The sequence below is a fragment of the Humulus lupulus genome, chromosome 1 (assembly GCF_963169125.1).
Source record: "Humulus lupulus chromosome 1, drHumLupu1.1, whole genome shotgun sequence".
Classification (NCBI taxonomy): Eukaryota; Viridiplantae; Streptophyta; class Magnoliopsida; order Rosales; family Cannabaceae; genus Humulus; species Humulus lupulus.
This window is the reverse complement of record NC_084793.1, coordinates 269,041,828-269,060,495: the sequence shown is the minus strand read 5'-3', so window position 1 is coordinate 269,060,495 and position 18,668 is coordinate 269,041,828. Positions and strand designations below refer to the sequence as shown.

Genomic DNA, 18,668 nt, shown 5'->3' with positions numbered 1-18,668 from the left:
TATAAACAATAATAATTATGTTCATTTTTTTAGAAGAGTTAAATGTAGTAATATATATACTATCTTTCCATCACTGTACGAGGTATATAGCTATCGCATCATATTCCCTCAAGTACTATTTCTTTGTTTATAATATGTAAATAAAAAATGTCTTAATTCCAAAGAATACTATTGTCACTACAATTAATACTAATTATGTGGTCATATAAATACAAATATATATATATATATATATTAATAGCTAATGTCTTCTTTTTTTTTTTGGAGAAAGCATCTATATTATTTTTTCCCGATCGGAGGATGCTTATCTATCTAGCTAGGTAGAGATGATTAGGTACAAGAAGGAAATCTTGGCTAATAGACATTTGTCATGTTCTACTGTCTATTATTTTAGACAATTAAAATATAAAGAGAAAAACTTGTTGAAGCATATTATTTTGAGCGATCTATATAAAGAATATATATATAAAAAGGTTCTATTTATATATATTTGTATATACTGTTTCTTGTACAATGTGGTATATATGTTCTTATATTTAACATTATATCTTAAATAATATATTTTTTTTGTCGGGAAAATAATATATTAACTAGTAGCATAGTAACACACACTAAAATATACAAATGTGCCTCACACTATTATTTTATTTTCACATACGGTAAAGTATATATATAAAAGGGATTATACCATTTTATTATTCTCTTGTTTGCTTCAATAACATTTACCATTTTTTTTGTTTAAAATATTACTATATATATTTGATGAAATAGTACAAAAATGTCCCTTAAACATAATTTTTTAAAATTTGAAATATAAGTTTAAAAATAAAAAATATATATTTAAAAAAATTATTTATTAATATTGAAGTTTGATTTTGTTTTAGCATACCGGATTAGTAAAATAATACAATTCTATATGTAAATTTATTGGTGTTTATTATCTCAAGTAAAAAAACTAATATTGTGAAATGTATTTACATTTAGCATATGATGTTGTCCACTATCCTATATCCTTTTAGCATTTGTAAGTTTAATGAGGATTTGATTAAAAGTTTCTAATGTGATTTACTTTCTTCTTTTACTGCGTGATGTTTGAAGAAGCTGTGCTCTGGTTTTAGTCACTACCCTTTGGACAACTGATTATTTGACAACATCATATAAATATAAATAAGAGTGTTTTTTTAATATAAATATACATATTAAAAAAATTGATAGAGTGCAAAGTGTTTTTTTTTTTAAAAAAAAAAAGAAATAAGAGTGATAAGTGTTAACCCTTTTGTCTTTTTTATTTTTTGGTGAGGAAAATAAAAAATTGAATCGTTACTTCTTATCATTTTTATAATATTCAAATATAGGACGTACGTAAGCTTCATTTTTAAAACTTAGTGCCCAGAGCCTCAGCCAGCTGCTATATAAACTTGGTTCTTGTCTTCGTCTTCTAAATCTCCTCACAAAGTTCATAGCCTTACATTAGCTATGGCGGTTTCGGGGTCTTTCATTGTACCAAACCAATCTTTCCTTTCACAACTTAAATCTCCAGAATCATATTACAGCTCCAGAAAACAGGTCAGTAAATCCCCATAAATATATATATTTATATATATAACCTTTTTCACATCTAGTTTTCTTCTCGGATTTAGTATTCAATAAGGCCATGCTCAATTATTAATTTTATCTTATATATTCATATGCCTTTCTGGGGATTTTTATTTTTATTGTAAGAAAAAACATTGGACTAACACTGGTGATTACTGATGATTGATCACAGTTGTGTTTAAGACTGAGAGCATCTCTTTGTAGCTCAGACGGTGGGGAAGAAAAATTTGTCAGTAAGGAAAAAGATGAGTGGAAAATTAAGTATTCCAGTGAAAAACCAGCCACCCCATTGCTTGATACAGTCAATTACCCAGTTCACATGAAGAATTTATCCACACAGGTAGATAAAGCATACAGTAAATCATCATCATCATCAAAACGATTATGTTTCTGCCCATTTCTTTTTGTAAAAAATAATCTTCCATGAAAATGATTTTTCAGGATCTTGAACAACTAGCAGCAGAGCTTCGAGCAGATGTAGTCCATACAGTATCAAAGACAGGTGGGCATCTGAGTGCCAGCTTGGGAGTTGTGGAGCTCACAGTAGCACTGCATCATGTTTTCAATGCCCCTGATGATAAAATCATATGGGATGTTGGACATCAGGTCAGAGCAACAATATCTATATATTAAAATGAAAAAAGGAATAATAGTTACAAACAATTGGGTTCTGAAAAAGAAATGAATTTTGCAGACATACCCACATAAGATTCTTACTGGAAGGAGGTCCCAAATGCATACCATTAGAAAGACTTCTGGTCTAGCAGGGTTTCCCAAAAGAGAAGAGAGTGTTTATGATGCTTTTGGTGCAGGACACAGTTCTACAAGCATATCTGCAGGCCTTGGTATCTTTAGATTTAACTCTTCTTCTTTTTTTTTTTCTTTTTCAATCTTCAAATATTAAAGTATGTCGAAGATGAATGATGGAGGAAAGTGCTCAATTGTGATGACAGGCATGGCAGTTGGCAGAGATCTTCTGGGAAAGAAGAACAGTGTCGTTTCTGTGATTGGAGATGGGGCCATGACTGCAGGAATGGCATATGAAGCCATGAATAATGCCGGATACTTGGACGCCAACTTGATTGTTGTACTAAACGACAATAAGCAAGTCTCTTTACCAACTGCTACACTTGATGGTCCTGCAACCCCGGTGGGAGCTCTTAGTGGTGCTTTGACCAAGCTTCAAGCAAGCACCAAGTTCAGGAAACTTCGAGAAGCTGCAAAAGTAAACCTTAAAGCTAACTTATGTGGCTTCCTATTCTGAGTTTTTTTTTACATCTCATGTCAAGAACTGATTTAGGAATTTTGATCTTTTATAGACCATCACAAAACAAATTGGAGGGCCAGCACATGAAGTTGCAGCTAAAGTAGATGAGTATGCCAGAGGAATGATTAGTGCTTCTGGGTCTACACTCTTTGAGGAGCTTGGGCTGTATTATATTGGTCCAGTGGATGGACATAATGTTGGAGATCTAGTCACCATTTTCGAGAAAGTAAAATCAATGCCAGCCCCAGGGCCAGTCTTGATCCACATCGTGACAGAGAAGGGGAAGGGCTATCCCCCAGCTGAGGTAGCACCTGACAAGATGCATGGTGGGACAATAGCTATTTATTCCATACACTTTTTCTTTTTTGAGTTCTTCTCAGTTAGCAGAGTTCTAATCCCTCAATGATCTCAGGAGTTGTAAAGTTTGACCCAACAACAGGGAAGCAATTCAAGTCCAAATCGTCAACACTTTCATATACTCAATACTTCGCTGAATCTCTTATAAAAGAAGCCGAAGTGGATGACAAGATTGTCGCCATACACGCAGCAATGGGTGGTGGGACTGGTCTCAATTACTTCCAGAAGAAATTTCCAGATCGCTGCTTTGACGTGGGGATTGCCGAGCAGCATGCTGTTACGTTTGCAGCTGGATTAGCTGCGGAGGGTCTCAAACCATTCTGTGCCATCTACTCATCATTCCTGCAACGAGGATATGATCAGGTAATAAATGACAGCAATACTTTTTATCAACGTCAACACTGCTGATTTTTTTTTTTTTGGCAATCAACATTATTCATATTCATTGGTGACACAACAATCATTTAGTTTTTCATGGCTATTTCTGATTTGTGAGAAACACCAGTGGCGATTTAGGACTAGTCCCAATGCCTTTACATTTCTTTTGCCAAGTATTATCTTTGCTATTTCCTACTCGATAAAAGAACTGAAGGTATTCTTATTCAGGTTGCACATGATGTGGATCTTCAAAAATTACCTGTCCGCTTCGCATTGGATAGAGCTGGCTTGGTTGGTGCAGATGGGCCTACCCACTGCGGCGCATTTGATATCACCTACATGGCCTGCTTGCCCAACATGGTTGTCATGGCTCCATCAGATGAGGCTGAACTTATGCACATGGTGGCCACAGCAGCAGCTATAGGTGACAGACCCAGCTGCTTCAGATTTCCAAGGGGCAATGGAATTGGAGCAAATCTTCCATATAATAATAAAGGAAATATTCTTGAGGTAAGCATATATCATTACAGAAGTCTTAACAAAATTTTCAGACTAAAAATGTTAAGATCCATCTCTGTAATTTTTATTTCTGAACAGATTGGAAAAGGCAGAATATTAATGGAAGGCAGCAGAGTAGCTATATTGGGTTATGGTTCTATTGTTCAGCAGTGTGTGGAAGCTGCAAACATGTTGAAGACACGAGACATTTCTGTGACAGTAGCCGATGCAAGATTTTGCAAACCATTGGATACAGATCTCATAAGGCGATTAGCCAATGAGCATGAAATCCTAATCACTGCCGAAGAAGGTTCTATTGGAGGCTTTGGATCTCATGTAACACACTTTCTAAGCTTAAGTGGACTTCTGGATGGACCTCTAAAGGTAGTCTTCTTATAAAGGATAAAATTCATCACAGTCGTAACAATTTTCTTAGTTTCTTTACTTGTCTTTTCTTTTTGTTTGCCTCTAAATATTTTGGAGCTTCCTTTGCAGTTGAGAGCAATGGTTCTTCCTGATAGATACATTGACCATGGATCACCCCAAGATCAGACTGAAGCTGCCGGGCTGTCCTCAAGGCATATATCTGCAACAGTCTTATCTCTCTTGGGGAAGCCCAAGGAAGCGCTTCGGTTCTTGTAATCACACAAATGGAACTTCTGGCCTCCAAAGCTGCAATATCTTTTACACACTTAGCTTCCTGATCAGAGGAAGTTGTTGAAATCCAGCTTAGAAAAGAAAACTTTAGTTGCTTGTATACTCTGGGATTTGAAACTTGTCAAACCCTTGTCTCCGTATTCACAAAGAGTAGAACTATAGCTTAGAGAGAGGGAAAACAAATTAATGAAAAAATAATTACATGTACTGTCCCTTACTAATTCTATTTTAGTGAACTTCATAAAGCAAGAAATTTTGTAGCAGAATATTAAAATTTTAATCCAAACGAAATACAGAAGATGAAACATATAGTATTCTTGAATTTTTTTTTCAGAAGATCGAGTCAAAACCTTGAAGAAGCATGGTTCCTATAGACCTGTAACTCTGTTACATTGTTATAGCCATTACATGGCCCTGGCTCCTTAATTCAAATCACTATACAGTGGATGCATCCTTAGAATAAGAGATCTTGCTATTTAATATTACAAGCCTATCAAACAACACTACATTATGGCCTCAGACAGTAAAGAGAAGAAACTTGATCAAGGTATAACTCGAGCTTGATCAAGGTACACCTTTAGACATATGTATGAATTGAGATTTAAGAATTTGCACAGCAATGAGTGTATTTTTCTATGATTGAATTAAAGAGTCACCAACATAATGGCCAGAAGAACACCAAGTCATAGAGAACTAAAAAAATATATAATAACAATATAGCTTACGCACAAATGCTATCAAATATTTCTTACATCCCAAATGTCTGCTTAGTCACTGATTAATGGCATCTATGTGTCTCACTTCTGAAGTAGCTTGCTGATGGGACATTAAGTTACAACAAACTATTGTGTGGTGAATCAATCTACATCGAAGACTAACTAGTATTAGGAAATTCAATCACAAAAACATTGCCTATACACTATGCACAAATATGGATTCACCAATAATCTCCACAGGAACATAACCCCTCTTTAAAATGATGAAATCTCTTGGCATCTCGAGCAATGATTTCTCTTCCAGCAGCTTTGGAGACAAACTTTATCCATGAATGACAATCCCCACAAACTCTAAGGTTCTTAAAAAGTCTGATGGTAGTAGTTCTATTATTAGTCTTCCATAGTGCAAAGGCTATGGCTAGTTTCTCACTATGATAATATAAAGACCTCTTTTTTTTCTCCTCATCCATGTTTTGCAACACAAATCTTGTATCAGGAGTGTAACCCAAATTTTTTACCTTCTCAATCAAATATTCTAATGTATCAAGTATCTCTTTAGAACTTGGGTGAGACCAATCTCCAGCCATGAAAGTGTGAACCTCCTTATCAATCTCAACCCAACTCATTGCAGGATTCTTCTTCAACTTTATTTCTCTCATTGTGCTTTTCATCTCAATAACTTGATTCCAATTACCAGCTGAGGCATAAAGATTTGACATGAGGACATAAGTCCCCTCATCCTCGGGGGAGAGATCAAGCACTTGTTTCAGAGCTCTCTCTGCCATCTCCACCTCTCCGTGGATCTTACAAGCACTCAGAAGTGTCCTCCATAAAACCACATCTGGGTTTCTGACTTGTTTGACCAATATTTCAGCCTCCTCAAGTCTCCCACAACGCCCCAGCAGATTAACCATGCAAGCATAGTGATCTCTGGTCAATTCAAACTGTTGATTGTTATTAATGGAGTCAAATATTTGGCAGCCTTCTTCTACCAACCCTGCATTGTTGCATGCTAATAGAACACTCAAAACTGTTACTTCATTTGGTTCAAGGTCCAACTCTTTCATCTTATGAAATAGTTTAATTGCTTCATGACCAAAACCATTCTGGGCATAACTATATATCATGAAATTCATGGACACCACGTCGTACTCAACTAAAGCATCAAAGACAGACCTTGCCATTTCTGTACTTCCACATTTCCCATACAAATTAACAACAGCAGAACCAGCATATCTGTCTCTATCCAATCCAAATTTCATAACCATAGCATGAATTTGTTTTCCTCCCTCAAGCATTGCAAGACTTGAACATGCTTGAAGAACGCTAGATAATGTAAAGGAGTTAGGAAGAATGGAACTCCGAATCATCTCTTTGAATTTGGAAAAAGCTACCTCTTCTTTACCATTTTGGATGAGAGCCACTAATAGGGAGGTCCAAGTTACCTGATTGGGACACGAAAAGTTCTTGAAAACCTTTAGTGAATCATCAATCAAGCCACATCTAGCATACATAGTAAGAAGCGAAGTTTGCGAAGCCACGACTGATTCAAGGCCAGATTTGACCATAAGAACGTGAACCAACTTACCTACAGTTACATCCTCCACATTTCCACAAGTGATTAAGATGCTTGCAAAAGTATACTCATTCGCATTAATTCCTTGGCGGATCATTTCCCCAAAAACCTTTAGAGCTTTTTGGCCATCACCATGTTGAGTGTAACCAACAATCAAAGCTGTTAACAAAACCACATCTTTGCTCATAACCCGGTCTGCCACTAAATGAGCTTCCTTCATTTTTCCAAGCTTCGCATACATATCAACAAGGGCAGAACCAACAAACTTGTTTGAAACCTCCAAACCCAGAACAATTGACATCCCATGAGCTTCCCGCCCTCCATTAACCAGACCCAGTTCAGAAAAAGCCTTGAAAACACTCGAGAACGTGAAATTATCAGGTAGAACACCCTCTGAAACCATCCTTGTATACAATAAAATAGCTTCCTTACACTTTCCTTGACCAATGTAATAAGAAATCATTGAATTCCAGGAGATTAAATACCGTTCAGGCAATTCATCGAACAGCTTACGTGTATCAACAATGCAACCGCACTTGAGGTAAGCATCAGTGAGCTTATTTCCTACGCTGAGGCCTAAAAGCCCAAACTTTATAGCATGAGCGTGGACCAATCTGGCCTTTGTTAAGGACTTGTTCTCTATACATTGTTGAATCAAAGAACACAACCGTGTGCCCTCTAAGATGCTTGTGCTGTTGAATGAGGCTTCATTTATGGAGTTTTGAACAATGAACGTCAAGAATCTGCAGTGATTGATTAGAAGGTTGGTATTATTAATGGTGATGGCAAAATTCAAGAGCTTGGCCAATGCAACGATCATCATTCTGTGGTGTGGCCTGGTCTTTTGAATTCTCTTGCTTCAGATTCTTGCAGGCTTTGCAAGACTAAAACTCAATGAAGCCATCACAGCTAGAATTGTCATTCAAGATTCCCAAACAAGTTATACATACTTAAGGAAGGTGTTGAAAGCTTTGTTGGATAGGCATTGCCTTTGAAATGCCTGCTGTACTGTCGTTTTAGTAGTAAATAACGTACTGGTTATCGTTTAAAGAAAAAAAGAAAGAAAGAACGGCACGTGGTTGTTTATTTGAAAAGTTTTGTTGTCGTTTAAACCATTAGAAAAATGACCAGTTTTAGTTTTGTTTTCTTAATTTTTTATTTTTTTTTTTGCAGTAATGAATTTTATTAATTGTTTTTTACTTTATTATTTTAAACTTGTTTGACTTTTTATCAAAAATATTGCTTTTTAGTTTATCTATAATTAAAATGTTAATGATTAATTATTCAAGGAGTTAGGGAGTTAGGGAGTTAGGGAGGTATATTTAAGTCATATTAAAAGAAAGGGTTAATTGGCAAAATAGTTTTTTTTTTACAGTGCAATTTGTATTTTGGTCTAGTTTTAATAGTTTTTAATTAAATAATTTCTTTTATTAATGAATTTTTTGTATTACTCATTTTACCCTTAAAATAAAGGGCAAATCTTTAGTCCCTCACTTGCTTTGGAGGGACTAAATCCATCATAAATTTTTAACCATTAGATTTAACTATAAAGATTGTCAGCCATCGGATCAATTTATTTTGTAAGAATTTGTTAAAATACCACACTACCCTTAAAAACCTGTAACTGGTTAGAATTTTTTTTTTCGGTGGGGTCTATTACTCTTTATCAATCAATCAACCAGGTTTGTAAAATATCTCCATCTCTTTCATTCTCCTGGGTTGGCGGCGACAAGGCGTAGAGCACATGCACGAGGCTAGAAACGGTGGCTCAACTTCTCCATTACGGTGGGTCGAGTTCTTCGCTAACGGTGGCTAACAGAGCTCTTTGCACGTGATGGTGGCCTTGGGTTAGTTCAAAATAAGGTTTTGTATGCATTTTTATAATTTGTTTTTATGAATGATGTTTAAATTTTTCGATATGTTGTTGAAAATGATATATGTCTATGTATATATATATATATGCATATATATATATATGATTGATGGAGGGAGAGTTAGGATTGTTGGGGAATAAATGAAACATCTCCAGGAAAAAATTTTAAAAAATCTTATAAAACAACTACAAAATATATATCAGTTTTACTTACGTGGTTATTGTTGCGTCTCACTCAACATAAGATATAAATCACTTGGCAGAAGCACAATGCTTACGTTACCAAAATCATAAATATCTCTCAAATTCATATTAAGTTTACGATCAAGTCATCAATTGTACATATTTTTTTGGATATACTCCATGAATCAGTCATTTCTACTGGTTGTAAAATATGTCCATCTCTTTCATTCTCCTGGGTTGGCGGCGACAAGGCGTAGAGCACAGGCACGAGGCTATAAACGGTGGCTCAACTTCTCCATTACGGTGGGTCGAGTTCTTCGCTAACGGTGGCTAACAGAGCTCTTCGCACGTGATGATGGCCTTGGGTTAGATCAAATAAGGTTTTATGTGCATTTTTATAATTTGTTTTTATGAATGATGTTTAAATTTTTCGATATGTTGTTGAAAATGATATATGTATATATATATATATGCATATATATTTATGATTGATGGGGGGAGAGTTAGGATTGTTGGGGAATAAATGAAACATCTCTAGGAAAAAACTTAAAAATATCTTATGAAACAACTACAAAATATATATCAGTTTTACTTACATGGTTATTGTTGCGTCTCACTCAACATAACATATAAATCACTTGGCGGAAGCACAATGCTTACGTTACCAAAATCATAAATATCTCTCAAATTCATATTAAGTTTACGATCAAGTCCTCAACTGTACATATTTTTGGACAGGGAATTACTTTTTTGCCCCTATTTTTTATACCCACATCACCAGCAACTTTCTAACCGGTTCACACAACCGGTCATTGTAAGTCAAAAGCAAATGTGAAAAAGAGACAAACTCCTATAAAAATTTGGCACTCGGCAAAAAAATGGGCCCCAAACTGAAGGACTCAGTCCTGTGAGGGACTAAAGAATTCGCCTAAAATAAAATAATAATAATAAATTAAAACAAAAGCCCTAAATAATATCTTCTTCCTCTCACCCATCCACACACACTCATCCACAACCACCCACTCTCATCATGCCGCCACCACCACCACCACTGGCGACCACTGCCCTTTGCCGCCGCCGTCGCTGGCGAACACTGCTCATCATCACCTGCCACCGTCTCTCCACAAATCTGGCTACTACCCATTCAAAATGTTGGTTTATATTTTTATGAAAAATGAGATTTTTTATATTGTTTTTGTATATTTAAAATGCAAAATTATTGTTTTAGTATATTGAAAGTATAAGTAAGGATTTAGGTTTATTTCTGGAGTTTTATGGAGGTTAAAGCTTAAAAATCTGAAAATTTTAATAATGACTTTGACCATTTTCGAGATAGAGAAACCCATAATTTTTTGACAGCTTGTCTAATTTTTCGACAAGGAGTCTGATATTTTAGACCAACTGTCTAAATTTCAGACCAAAAGTCGTATTTTTTCGACCACTTGTCTAAATTTTAGACCATCTGTCGAATTTAGACAAGTAGTCTAATTTTTAGACAGATCATCGTATATTTTCAACCACCTGTCGAATTTTTAGACGAGTTGTCAAATTATCAAATAATTTGTCTAATTTTTAGATAGGTTGTTGAATTTCTAAATTTTCAACTTGATTTTAACTTTTTTATATAACTTTTCAATCAAAATAATACCAATAATTTTTATTTGTTTATTGTATTTTTTTTTCAGACGTCATTCAAAAATATTGTAATTTTATATGAGGATTGTGGAAAAAGAATGAAGACTCCTTGAAATTGATTTCAAATGGCTCACGATCAAGATCAAGTTTGGTACAAATCGTTAGGAACGAGTTTCCTAATACGTAGTGGAATGGTGGTGGGGTTGGCCCAGTGTACAACAAAAATTTTGTAACATATTTAAACTACATTTAAATATGCGGATCCATTAATATACATACATTAATCATAAGCAAGTTAAGAATAGAAATCATACCTCTTGAAGTCTATCAAGTGTTCTTGCTATCTTTTCGTAATAATAACGATCTTCCTATCCAAGCTGCTCCTAGGTACTCACACCAAGATCTTCCACAGCGTTCTCTACACCTCAAGAAGTGTGTTGGCACTTAGAGAATGAAGGATAGTTTATTTGTGATTCTACTTGATGTACTCAACACATGATATCAAGATAAAAGGCATGAGAATTGGTTCTTTATTTTTCAGGGAAAGAAAAGTATCGTTCTATTTTTCACAAAGCGAATAGACTTAGTTGTCTGAGTTATTTGTATATTTTCAAATTAGTCATACTTAAAAGAAAATATTCAAATTTTTAAAAAAAATCTGTAACCAACTTACAATTTACTTTTTAATTAATTATTTATTTTATTAATGAAGATATCCAAAAACTAATTTTGTGAATTATCCATTAATTAATTAATTAATTAAATAAAAATGAAAATCATATCCCTAAAAAATAGCAGTACACGCTACTTTGTGTGCACGTGTATCACCCCTATTTTTAGGGATATTTGATTTTTCTACTTTTATTTAATTATTTATTCAAACTACTTTGTCATATAAGATCTAACAACATGATAACTAATTCAAATTTAAATTAAATATATTTTTAACTAATTATCAAATATAATTAATTATTTGAATAAATATTAATCTTTTAAATTCAAATCCAATTTGAACTTATCAGATTATTATTTTCCACTCAAATAAAAATATTTAATTAATTCTACTAATTAATTAAATCCATTATTTTTTAAAATAAATATTTAATTTATTATAATTTTGAAAATTATAATTAATTAATTATTTAATATAATTTAGAAAATTATACAATAATCAAATATTAATTAATTTTGTTAACTACAACTAATTTATAATTAATTAATTAATCACTATTATCATATAATTACATATTTGGCCCGAAGAACAAATTTCTTCTTAAATATGTCTTTAAACTATTTTTTCCTTCATATCAACTCTTATCTTGAATAGTGTTGATATAGATGCTATGGTGACCTATGGACCTATAATTCCAAGCTCCAATAAATTTGAGATTATTAATTAAACTCTTTAATTAAATAATCTTAATTTATTAATCTCGTGATTATTCCACTATAAATATAAGACTGCACTCTTGTAATTATAGACATTTCATTTATTGAGTACTTTATAATTATAAAGCATCCATTGATATAATCATTGCATACAAATTGACCCTCTAATAATGGTTCATAATTAGTCGGGAACAAAATTATCACTTTACCCTTTTAATTATCTCTTGTTTCCTTAAGTACCATTGGCTTTACTAGTGAAGGTTAATTCATAACTAAATTATGAATTTGAGCTCTGTACGCCCTGATTTTCCCACGGGCTGATTAATGAGCTGAGCTACGGCCTAATCATGACTACCACGTGGACATCCCCAAGACTGGAGCTGCCATCGTAAGGTCCTACCTCCTTAGCTCGAGGTAACCTAAGGGTTCACCAAGACTGCTTAAGGACTGAGTCTGGACTCTGAAGGCCGCAGGTCGAGGGAAGCATCATGCTCGTGGTGCGAGCTGGAGTTGGAGGCTGTGACCTTTTATAAAGTCAATCACGCAAGATAAACGTGCATATATCAGACATCACGTGTCTGATATACCCCTGACTTCTCGGACACGCAGCAAGAATGTGCGTATTCAGACACCCACGATTGGGTTAGGCCGTGCGGCCCATTATCCCCTTACCTATTGATTTGACCACATTAATGTATCAGGTTTATAAATTAATCATGAATGTTACAGAGTTGACATGATAGGTAAGAAGGTCACGGGATGACCTTCTTACCAACTCCCAGGTGCCCTCTCCTATAAATATGGAGACCTTGGGAGTTAATAGGGGTTGGATTGTATATTGTAAGAAACACCCTATAATCAAATATCCAGTATATAGCAATAATACTGACTAGTGGAGTAGAAGGATTTTAACCTTTGAACCACTTAAAAACGTATTTGGAGTCACCATTTCATTTCTAAGATCATTTATCTATTTGGATTCAACCTAAGCACTAATTCCTTTCTCTTCTTTTCTTAATTACCTGTTGGCGAAGAACCGTGTCAACATTTTGGTGCTTTCATTGAGAGCAAGTTCGATTAGTGCTGTCGCAATCCAACTATGGTGACTACCCGATCCAGACACGGTAACGAGACGGAAGAGCATGATGGGCAAGAGGCTCATCATACTGCCATCCCTGGTGAAAAAATTCCTGAAGTCCAACAGCGGCCCGGCAAGCAGCCGGCGGGCCAAGATGATACTGGAAGTTCGGCGCCCCGGCCACCTAATTCGAACCCATGCTATTACACTGCGGTGGAGATGGATAATGCTCAGCTGAGGAGCCAGCTAGCAATAGCTAACCAGTAGATCAAGGATGTCCTGGCCCAACTACCCCCTCTCACAACCGACGTTAACGTCGGAGAGAGGCAAGGCGAGGCTCCTAAGTCTCGCCGGGGTAATCGGTCCAGGCATAGTCGCTCGGATAGACTTCCGACAGCTAATTCCACTCCCTTGTCGCACCGTCGAGAGGCAAACTTCGAAGGAATTCCTAGGGCCGAACAACAGCAGTACAACCATTCGGTCAGAACATCGACTCGTAGCTCCCAACCAGCCTCGAGCGCGCCCAGGAGAGCTCGAGGAAATTCCAGAAGGAGGTCCGGGGAGGACTCGCAGCGTCAGCCCGTCCCCAATAGTCGTCCTACGCCTCGTCCAGATCGCCAGGCGCGGGACCCGCAGGTTGGCAGGGCCGAAAGGCCCCCACCTAATTTGATCTGTCCTGACGGAACTAGGATTGCCTCTCCGGTCAGGCATCCTCCGTCTCCAATCATATATCCATCTCCTCCTCGGCCCGTCCGAGATATTCCAGCCTATGGAAGTAGCAGGAGGAACCCGCCATCAGCCGGACCTCCCCGACATAGCAGGGCGCCGAGGGAAAGCCCAAATCCTCACCGCCAAAGGCGGACTCGAAGTCTCTCTAACAGGAGCTACTAGACCGGCAGTGGCCGGAGTGACCTTTCTGGCGGAGACCTGCGTCAGCGTTTGAGCTCGGCACAAAGTCCACAAGCCACCCAAGGGGGCGACCTGCGAGATCTCCTTAACTCTCATAGAGGGGAGTCACCAGGAGGAGACAACCATGCTCACTCAGGGGGGCCCTGTCCGAAGTACGTAATGGCGGGAATGCCCCAAATAACCTATCTCAAGATAGGAGGGGCAATAACCCACCTAATATGTACAATGGATCCGGAGCTGTTGAACATCCCCGGAATAACCAAGGACATCAGGACCAAACCCTCGAGCGCCTGGCCCAGATGGAGGAGCTGATGAGGAAGCTCCTGTCGGAGAAAGAAAAAGATGAATATGATTTAGGGGACGAGATGGATCTCTTCGCCCCCAGCATAGCAGCAACGGCTTACCCACCTGGTTTCTGCATGTCGCACCTGTCTAAGTTCAATGGAGACGGAGATCCGTCGGATCATCTGGGGATGTTCAACACCCTGATGATGGCCCATAACATTGGCCCCGAGCTGAGGTGTTTAATCTTTCCTTCCACCCTGACTGGACCAGCCAGGCAGTGGTTCAAGCAAGGAAAAAGACAGTCAATCAGCTCCTGGAAAACTTTCTCGGCTGATTTCAAAAAGGCATTCCGAGCCTCCCAGCCTGCCCGCGTTCAGGCCGACTCTCTAGCTAACGTGAGGCAGCAGACCTGAGCAGCTTCGCGAACGTCGCTGCTCGGGCCAGAGACGCGGATGACAGCTCCAAGCTCATGGCCCTCAGAACTGGAATCCTCGTCTGAGGGGAACTCTGGAAAGATATACAAAGAAAGGGAGTTAGCTCGGTTAATGAATTCCTCAACAGGGCCCAGGAATGGATCAACTTGGAGGAAGCCGAAGCCTCAGCTGCAGGAACCAGCCAGGTCTCTGATCAGCCCACTGGAGTAGGGACGGAGGTCGTGGAAGCGACCCAAAACGTCACACAGAATAACCAGCTCGGTGGAGGTAAAAGAAAGGGGAACGGCGAAAACAGCCAGCACGACCCAAAGAAGAATAAGTCCGTAGACAAGTTCAAGCCCGTCTACGCGACTTATACAGAGCTCACCCAGTCTAGGGAGAATATCTTCCTAGCTAACTCTACTCGCCTCCCCTGGAAAAGGCCGGAGCCGTTGAAGCACCAGAAGGGGAAGAGAGACACCTCTAAGTTTTGCCGTTTTCACAACGATGTTGCCCACAATACTGATGATTGTAGGCATCTGAAAGATGAGATCGAGACTCTCATCCGAGCCGGCCCATTGGCCCAGTATGCGCGGAACAGGGTTCCAGCAAGTCGACCTGCTCCGGAAGTCCCGGCCAGTCATCCCGGGTCTCGGATAGATCAGGACGTCCCTCCTCCCGTGATAGGAGGGGAGATATCCACCATCTCTGGAGATCCGCATATTGCTAGCACGAGCAGGGGTGCCCAGAAGAGGTACGTGAATGAGCTTAAGGCGCACAATGGAGTAGAGTTCATCCCGGAGCAACGCCTGCCAAAGCAACAGCGATTGGAAAAGCAACCGATCAATTTTACAGAAGAAGATGCGGGGCATGTCCAGTTCCCGCACAATGACCCTCTGGTCTTAGCAGTTCAGCTCGCTAATCGGAGGGTTAGGAGGGTGCTGATCGACAATGGGAGTTCGGTGAACCTCCTATTCCGGTCCACATTAGAGAAGATGGGTTTGACTGTCGCCGAGCTGAAGGCGACCTCCATGATGCTATATGGTTTTTCGGGAGAAGGATCATCGGCTATAGGGACTATTGAGTTGGTGATCACCCTGGGGGAAGGACCTCGGACAGTCTCCAAACTCCTCGAGTTCGTGGTCATCGACTGCTCCGCTGCATACAACGCAATTTTGGGACGACCTACGCTCATAGATTTTGAGGCCGTCACTTCCATCCGCCACCTCGCGATGAAATTCCCTACTTCCACGGGAATATGCACTATCTGTGGCGATCAGCTTGCTGCCAGGGAATGCTACAGCATTTCCATGAAGGGAAAATCGAAACCCGGGCAGTTGGCAATGGCCATCCAAAGTGGTGAAGAGGAATCTCGGGACCCCTTGGTTGGTCCTGAGATTGAAAAACCTCAAAGCGCCGAAGGGGAAAATATCGTCTTAAGTGAGGATATTGACCCCCGAATAGGCGAGGACAGATCCGAGCTCCAAGCTATTGAGGATCTCGAGGAAGTAAACATTGATCCTCACAACCCATCACGGATGGTCAAGCTCGGAAAAAACCTCTGCAGCGAGAGGAAGGCGGAGCTGATCAGATTTCTGCGAGATAACCTAGATGTGTTTGCGTGGTCACATGAGGACATGGTGGGAATCAGCCCGAGTGTCATCATGCATACACTTCATCTGGATAAAAGTGTTCCTGCGAAGTCCCAGAAGCAGAGGCGCCTAGGAACAACCCGGGCTGAAGCCTTAGAGGAAGAGGTAGCCCGGCTCAAAAAATGCGGCTTTATCCGTGAAGCCAAGTTTCCAATCTGGGTCGCCAACCCCGTGCTGGTCCTGAAGCCCAACGGGAAATGGCAGACCTGCATTGACTTCTCCGACCTGAATAAAGCATGCCCCAAGGATTGTTTTCCATTGCCAAGGATTGACCAGTTGGTGGATGCCACGGCGGGGCACGAGCTCATGTCCTTTATGGACGCGTACTCAGGCTACAATCAGATCGCCATGAATCCGGCGGACTAGGAGCACACCAGTTTCATGACCCCGACTAACGTTTATTGTTACAAGGTCATGCCCTTCGGGTTGAAGAACGCCGGAGCTACGTATCAAAGGTTGGTGAATAGAATGTTCGCAGACCAGATCGGAAAAAACATGGAAGTGTACGTTGATGACATGCTAGTCAAGTCAAAGACTGTCGATAACCATGTTTCCGACCTGGAGGAATGCTTCAAGATACTACGGGAGTATGGCATGAGGCTAAATCCACATAAGTGCACTTTTGGAGTCGCATCGGGAAAATTCTTGGGTTTTATCGTCAATACCCGAGGAATCGAGGCGAACCCCGACAAGATAAGATCGTTGATCGAGCTTCCCTCACCCAGGACGCGCAAAGATGTCCAAGGCCTGACAGGAAGAGTGGCAGCCCTCAATCGGTTTATTTCCAAGTCCACCGATAAGTGTTTGCCGTTCTACAACCTGCTCTGAGGAAATAAGAAGTTCGAGTGGACAAAAGAGTGCGAAAGCTCTTTCCTCGACCTGAAGGCACATCTGGCCGAGCCACCCGTACTATCCAAACCTAAAGTAGGAGAGCCTCTTTTTCTCTACCTGGCTATCACGGAGGATGCAGCCAGTGCCGTATTGGTCCGGGAAGAAGACCGGATTCAGAAGCCAGTCTACTACATCAGCAAGAGACTTCTCGGAGCTGAATCCCAGTACCCGTTGATGGAGAAATTGGCATTCTGCCTAATCACGGCCTCACGAAAGCTCAGGCCGTACTTCCAATCCCACTCAATACACGTCATGACCGATCAGCCTTTAAGGCAGGTTTTGCAAAAACCTGAAGCATCGGGACGCTTGTTAAAGTGGGCAATCGAGCTCAGCCAGTTCGAGATTCTGTACACTCTGTGAACTGCTATAAAGAGTCAGGCCCTGGCCGATTTTGTAGCCGAGTGCACAGGATTCCGGGAGGATCCTGCAGAGGACTCACCCTAGGTCCCCTCGGCCCAGGCATCGTGGAGGATATTCGTGGATGGTTCATCCAACGAGAACGGCTCTGGGGCTGGAATCATTTTGATATCCCCTGAAGGACATAGATTCCACTCGGCGCTGAGGTTCGGATTCAAGGCCTCCAACAACGAGGCCGAGTACGAAGCTTTGCTGGCCGGGCTGAGGATAGCCCAAGAGCTGAGGGCGAGCTCTGTCCAGTGCTTCAGTGACTCCCAGCTCGTGGTAAACCAAGTTCTGGGCGAGTATCAAGCACGAGGACCCAAGATGGATGCCTATCTGGCAAAGGTAAAGGTTGAACTGTCCGCGTTCGGGCGAGGCTCGATCGAGCAGATACCTCGGGAGCAGAACGCCAACGCAGACGCTCTTGCCAAGCTCGCCACCTCCGAGGAGACGAAGACCTTGAGGTTAGTGCCAATAGAGTTCTTGGAGAAACCAAGTATAGAAGAAGTCAGGACGGAGGTCGAGATGATCCACGCCAGGCCGACCTGGATGACCCCCATCCTTGAATATCTCGTCGAGGGAAAGCTACCTGGAGGGCATAATGATGCGCGGCGAGTTCTATATCAAGCTCCCAGGTATACTATGGTAGATGGGGTGTTGTACCGACGTGGGCACTCCCTACCTCTCCTATGATGTGTTCTTCCAGGCGAAGCACAGGCCATCCTGCAAGAGGTGCATGAGGGTTTTTGCAGAGATCACACTGGGGGGCAAAGCTTGGCCTTAAAGATCCTGAGGCAAGGTTATTACTGACCTACTTTGTCCAAGGACTCGATCTCATACCTGAGGAAGTGTGACAAGTGCCAGCGATTCGCCACAGTTGCCCGAGCTCCCCCAGTCGAGCTGAAGATGATCTCTT

General features: G+C 40.0%; 2 protein-coding genes across 2 annotated transcripts; one reads left to right on the top strand and one right to left on the bottom strand.

Annotated features, from left to right (window-relative positions):
• Positions 1–1,398: 1,398 nt before the first annotated feature.
• LOC133806562 (probable 1-deoxy-D-xylulose-5-phosphate synthase 2, chloroplastic) lies at positions 1,399–5,075 on the top strand. The gene is made up of 10 exons (XM_062244654.1): positions 1,399–1,566; positions 1,769–1,936; positions 2,038–2,202; positions 2,291–2,441; positions 2,550–2,821; positions 2,916–3,189; positions 3,276–3,583; positions 3,827–4,108; positions 4,196–4,480; positions 4,592–5,075. Exons 1-10 carry the CDS (start codon positions 1,477–1,479, stop codon positions 4,736–4,738), a joined length of 2,142 nt encoding a protein of 713 aa, XP_062100638.1. The 5' UTR covers positions 1,399–1,476; the 3' UTR covers positions 4,739–5,075.
• Positions 5,076–5,439: 364 nt separating this feature from the next.
• LOC133806556 (pentatricopeptide repeat-containing protein At5g65570) lies at positions 5,440–8,331 on the bottom strand. The gene has a single exon (XM_062244646.1). It carries the CDS (start codon positions 7,866–7,868, stop codon positions 5,691–5,693), a length of 2,178 nt encoding a protein of 725 aa, XP_062100630.1. The 5' UTR covers positions 7,869–8,331; the 3' UTR covers positions 5,440–5,690.
• Positions 8,332–18,668: the final 10,337 nt, after the last annotated feature.

Coding starts and splice junctions, on each gene's coding strand:
- LOC133806562 (XM_062244654.1), top strand. CDS start 1,477: ATGGCGGTTTCGGGGTCTTTCATTGTACCAAACCAATCTTTCCTTTCA. Junction 1,567..1,768: donor ATTACAGCTCCAGAAAACAG/GTCAGTAAATCC, acceptor GATTGATCACAG/TTGTGTTTAAGACTGAGAGC. Junction 1,937..2,037: donor TGAAGAATTTATCCACACAG/GTAGATAAAGCA, acceptor ATGATTTTTCAG/GATCTTGAACAACTAGCAGC.
- LOC133806556 (XM_062244646.1), bottom strand. CDS start 7,868: ATGATGATCGTTGCATTGGCCAAGCTCTTGAATTTTGCCATCACCATT.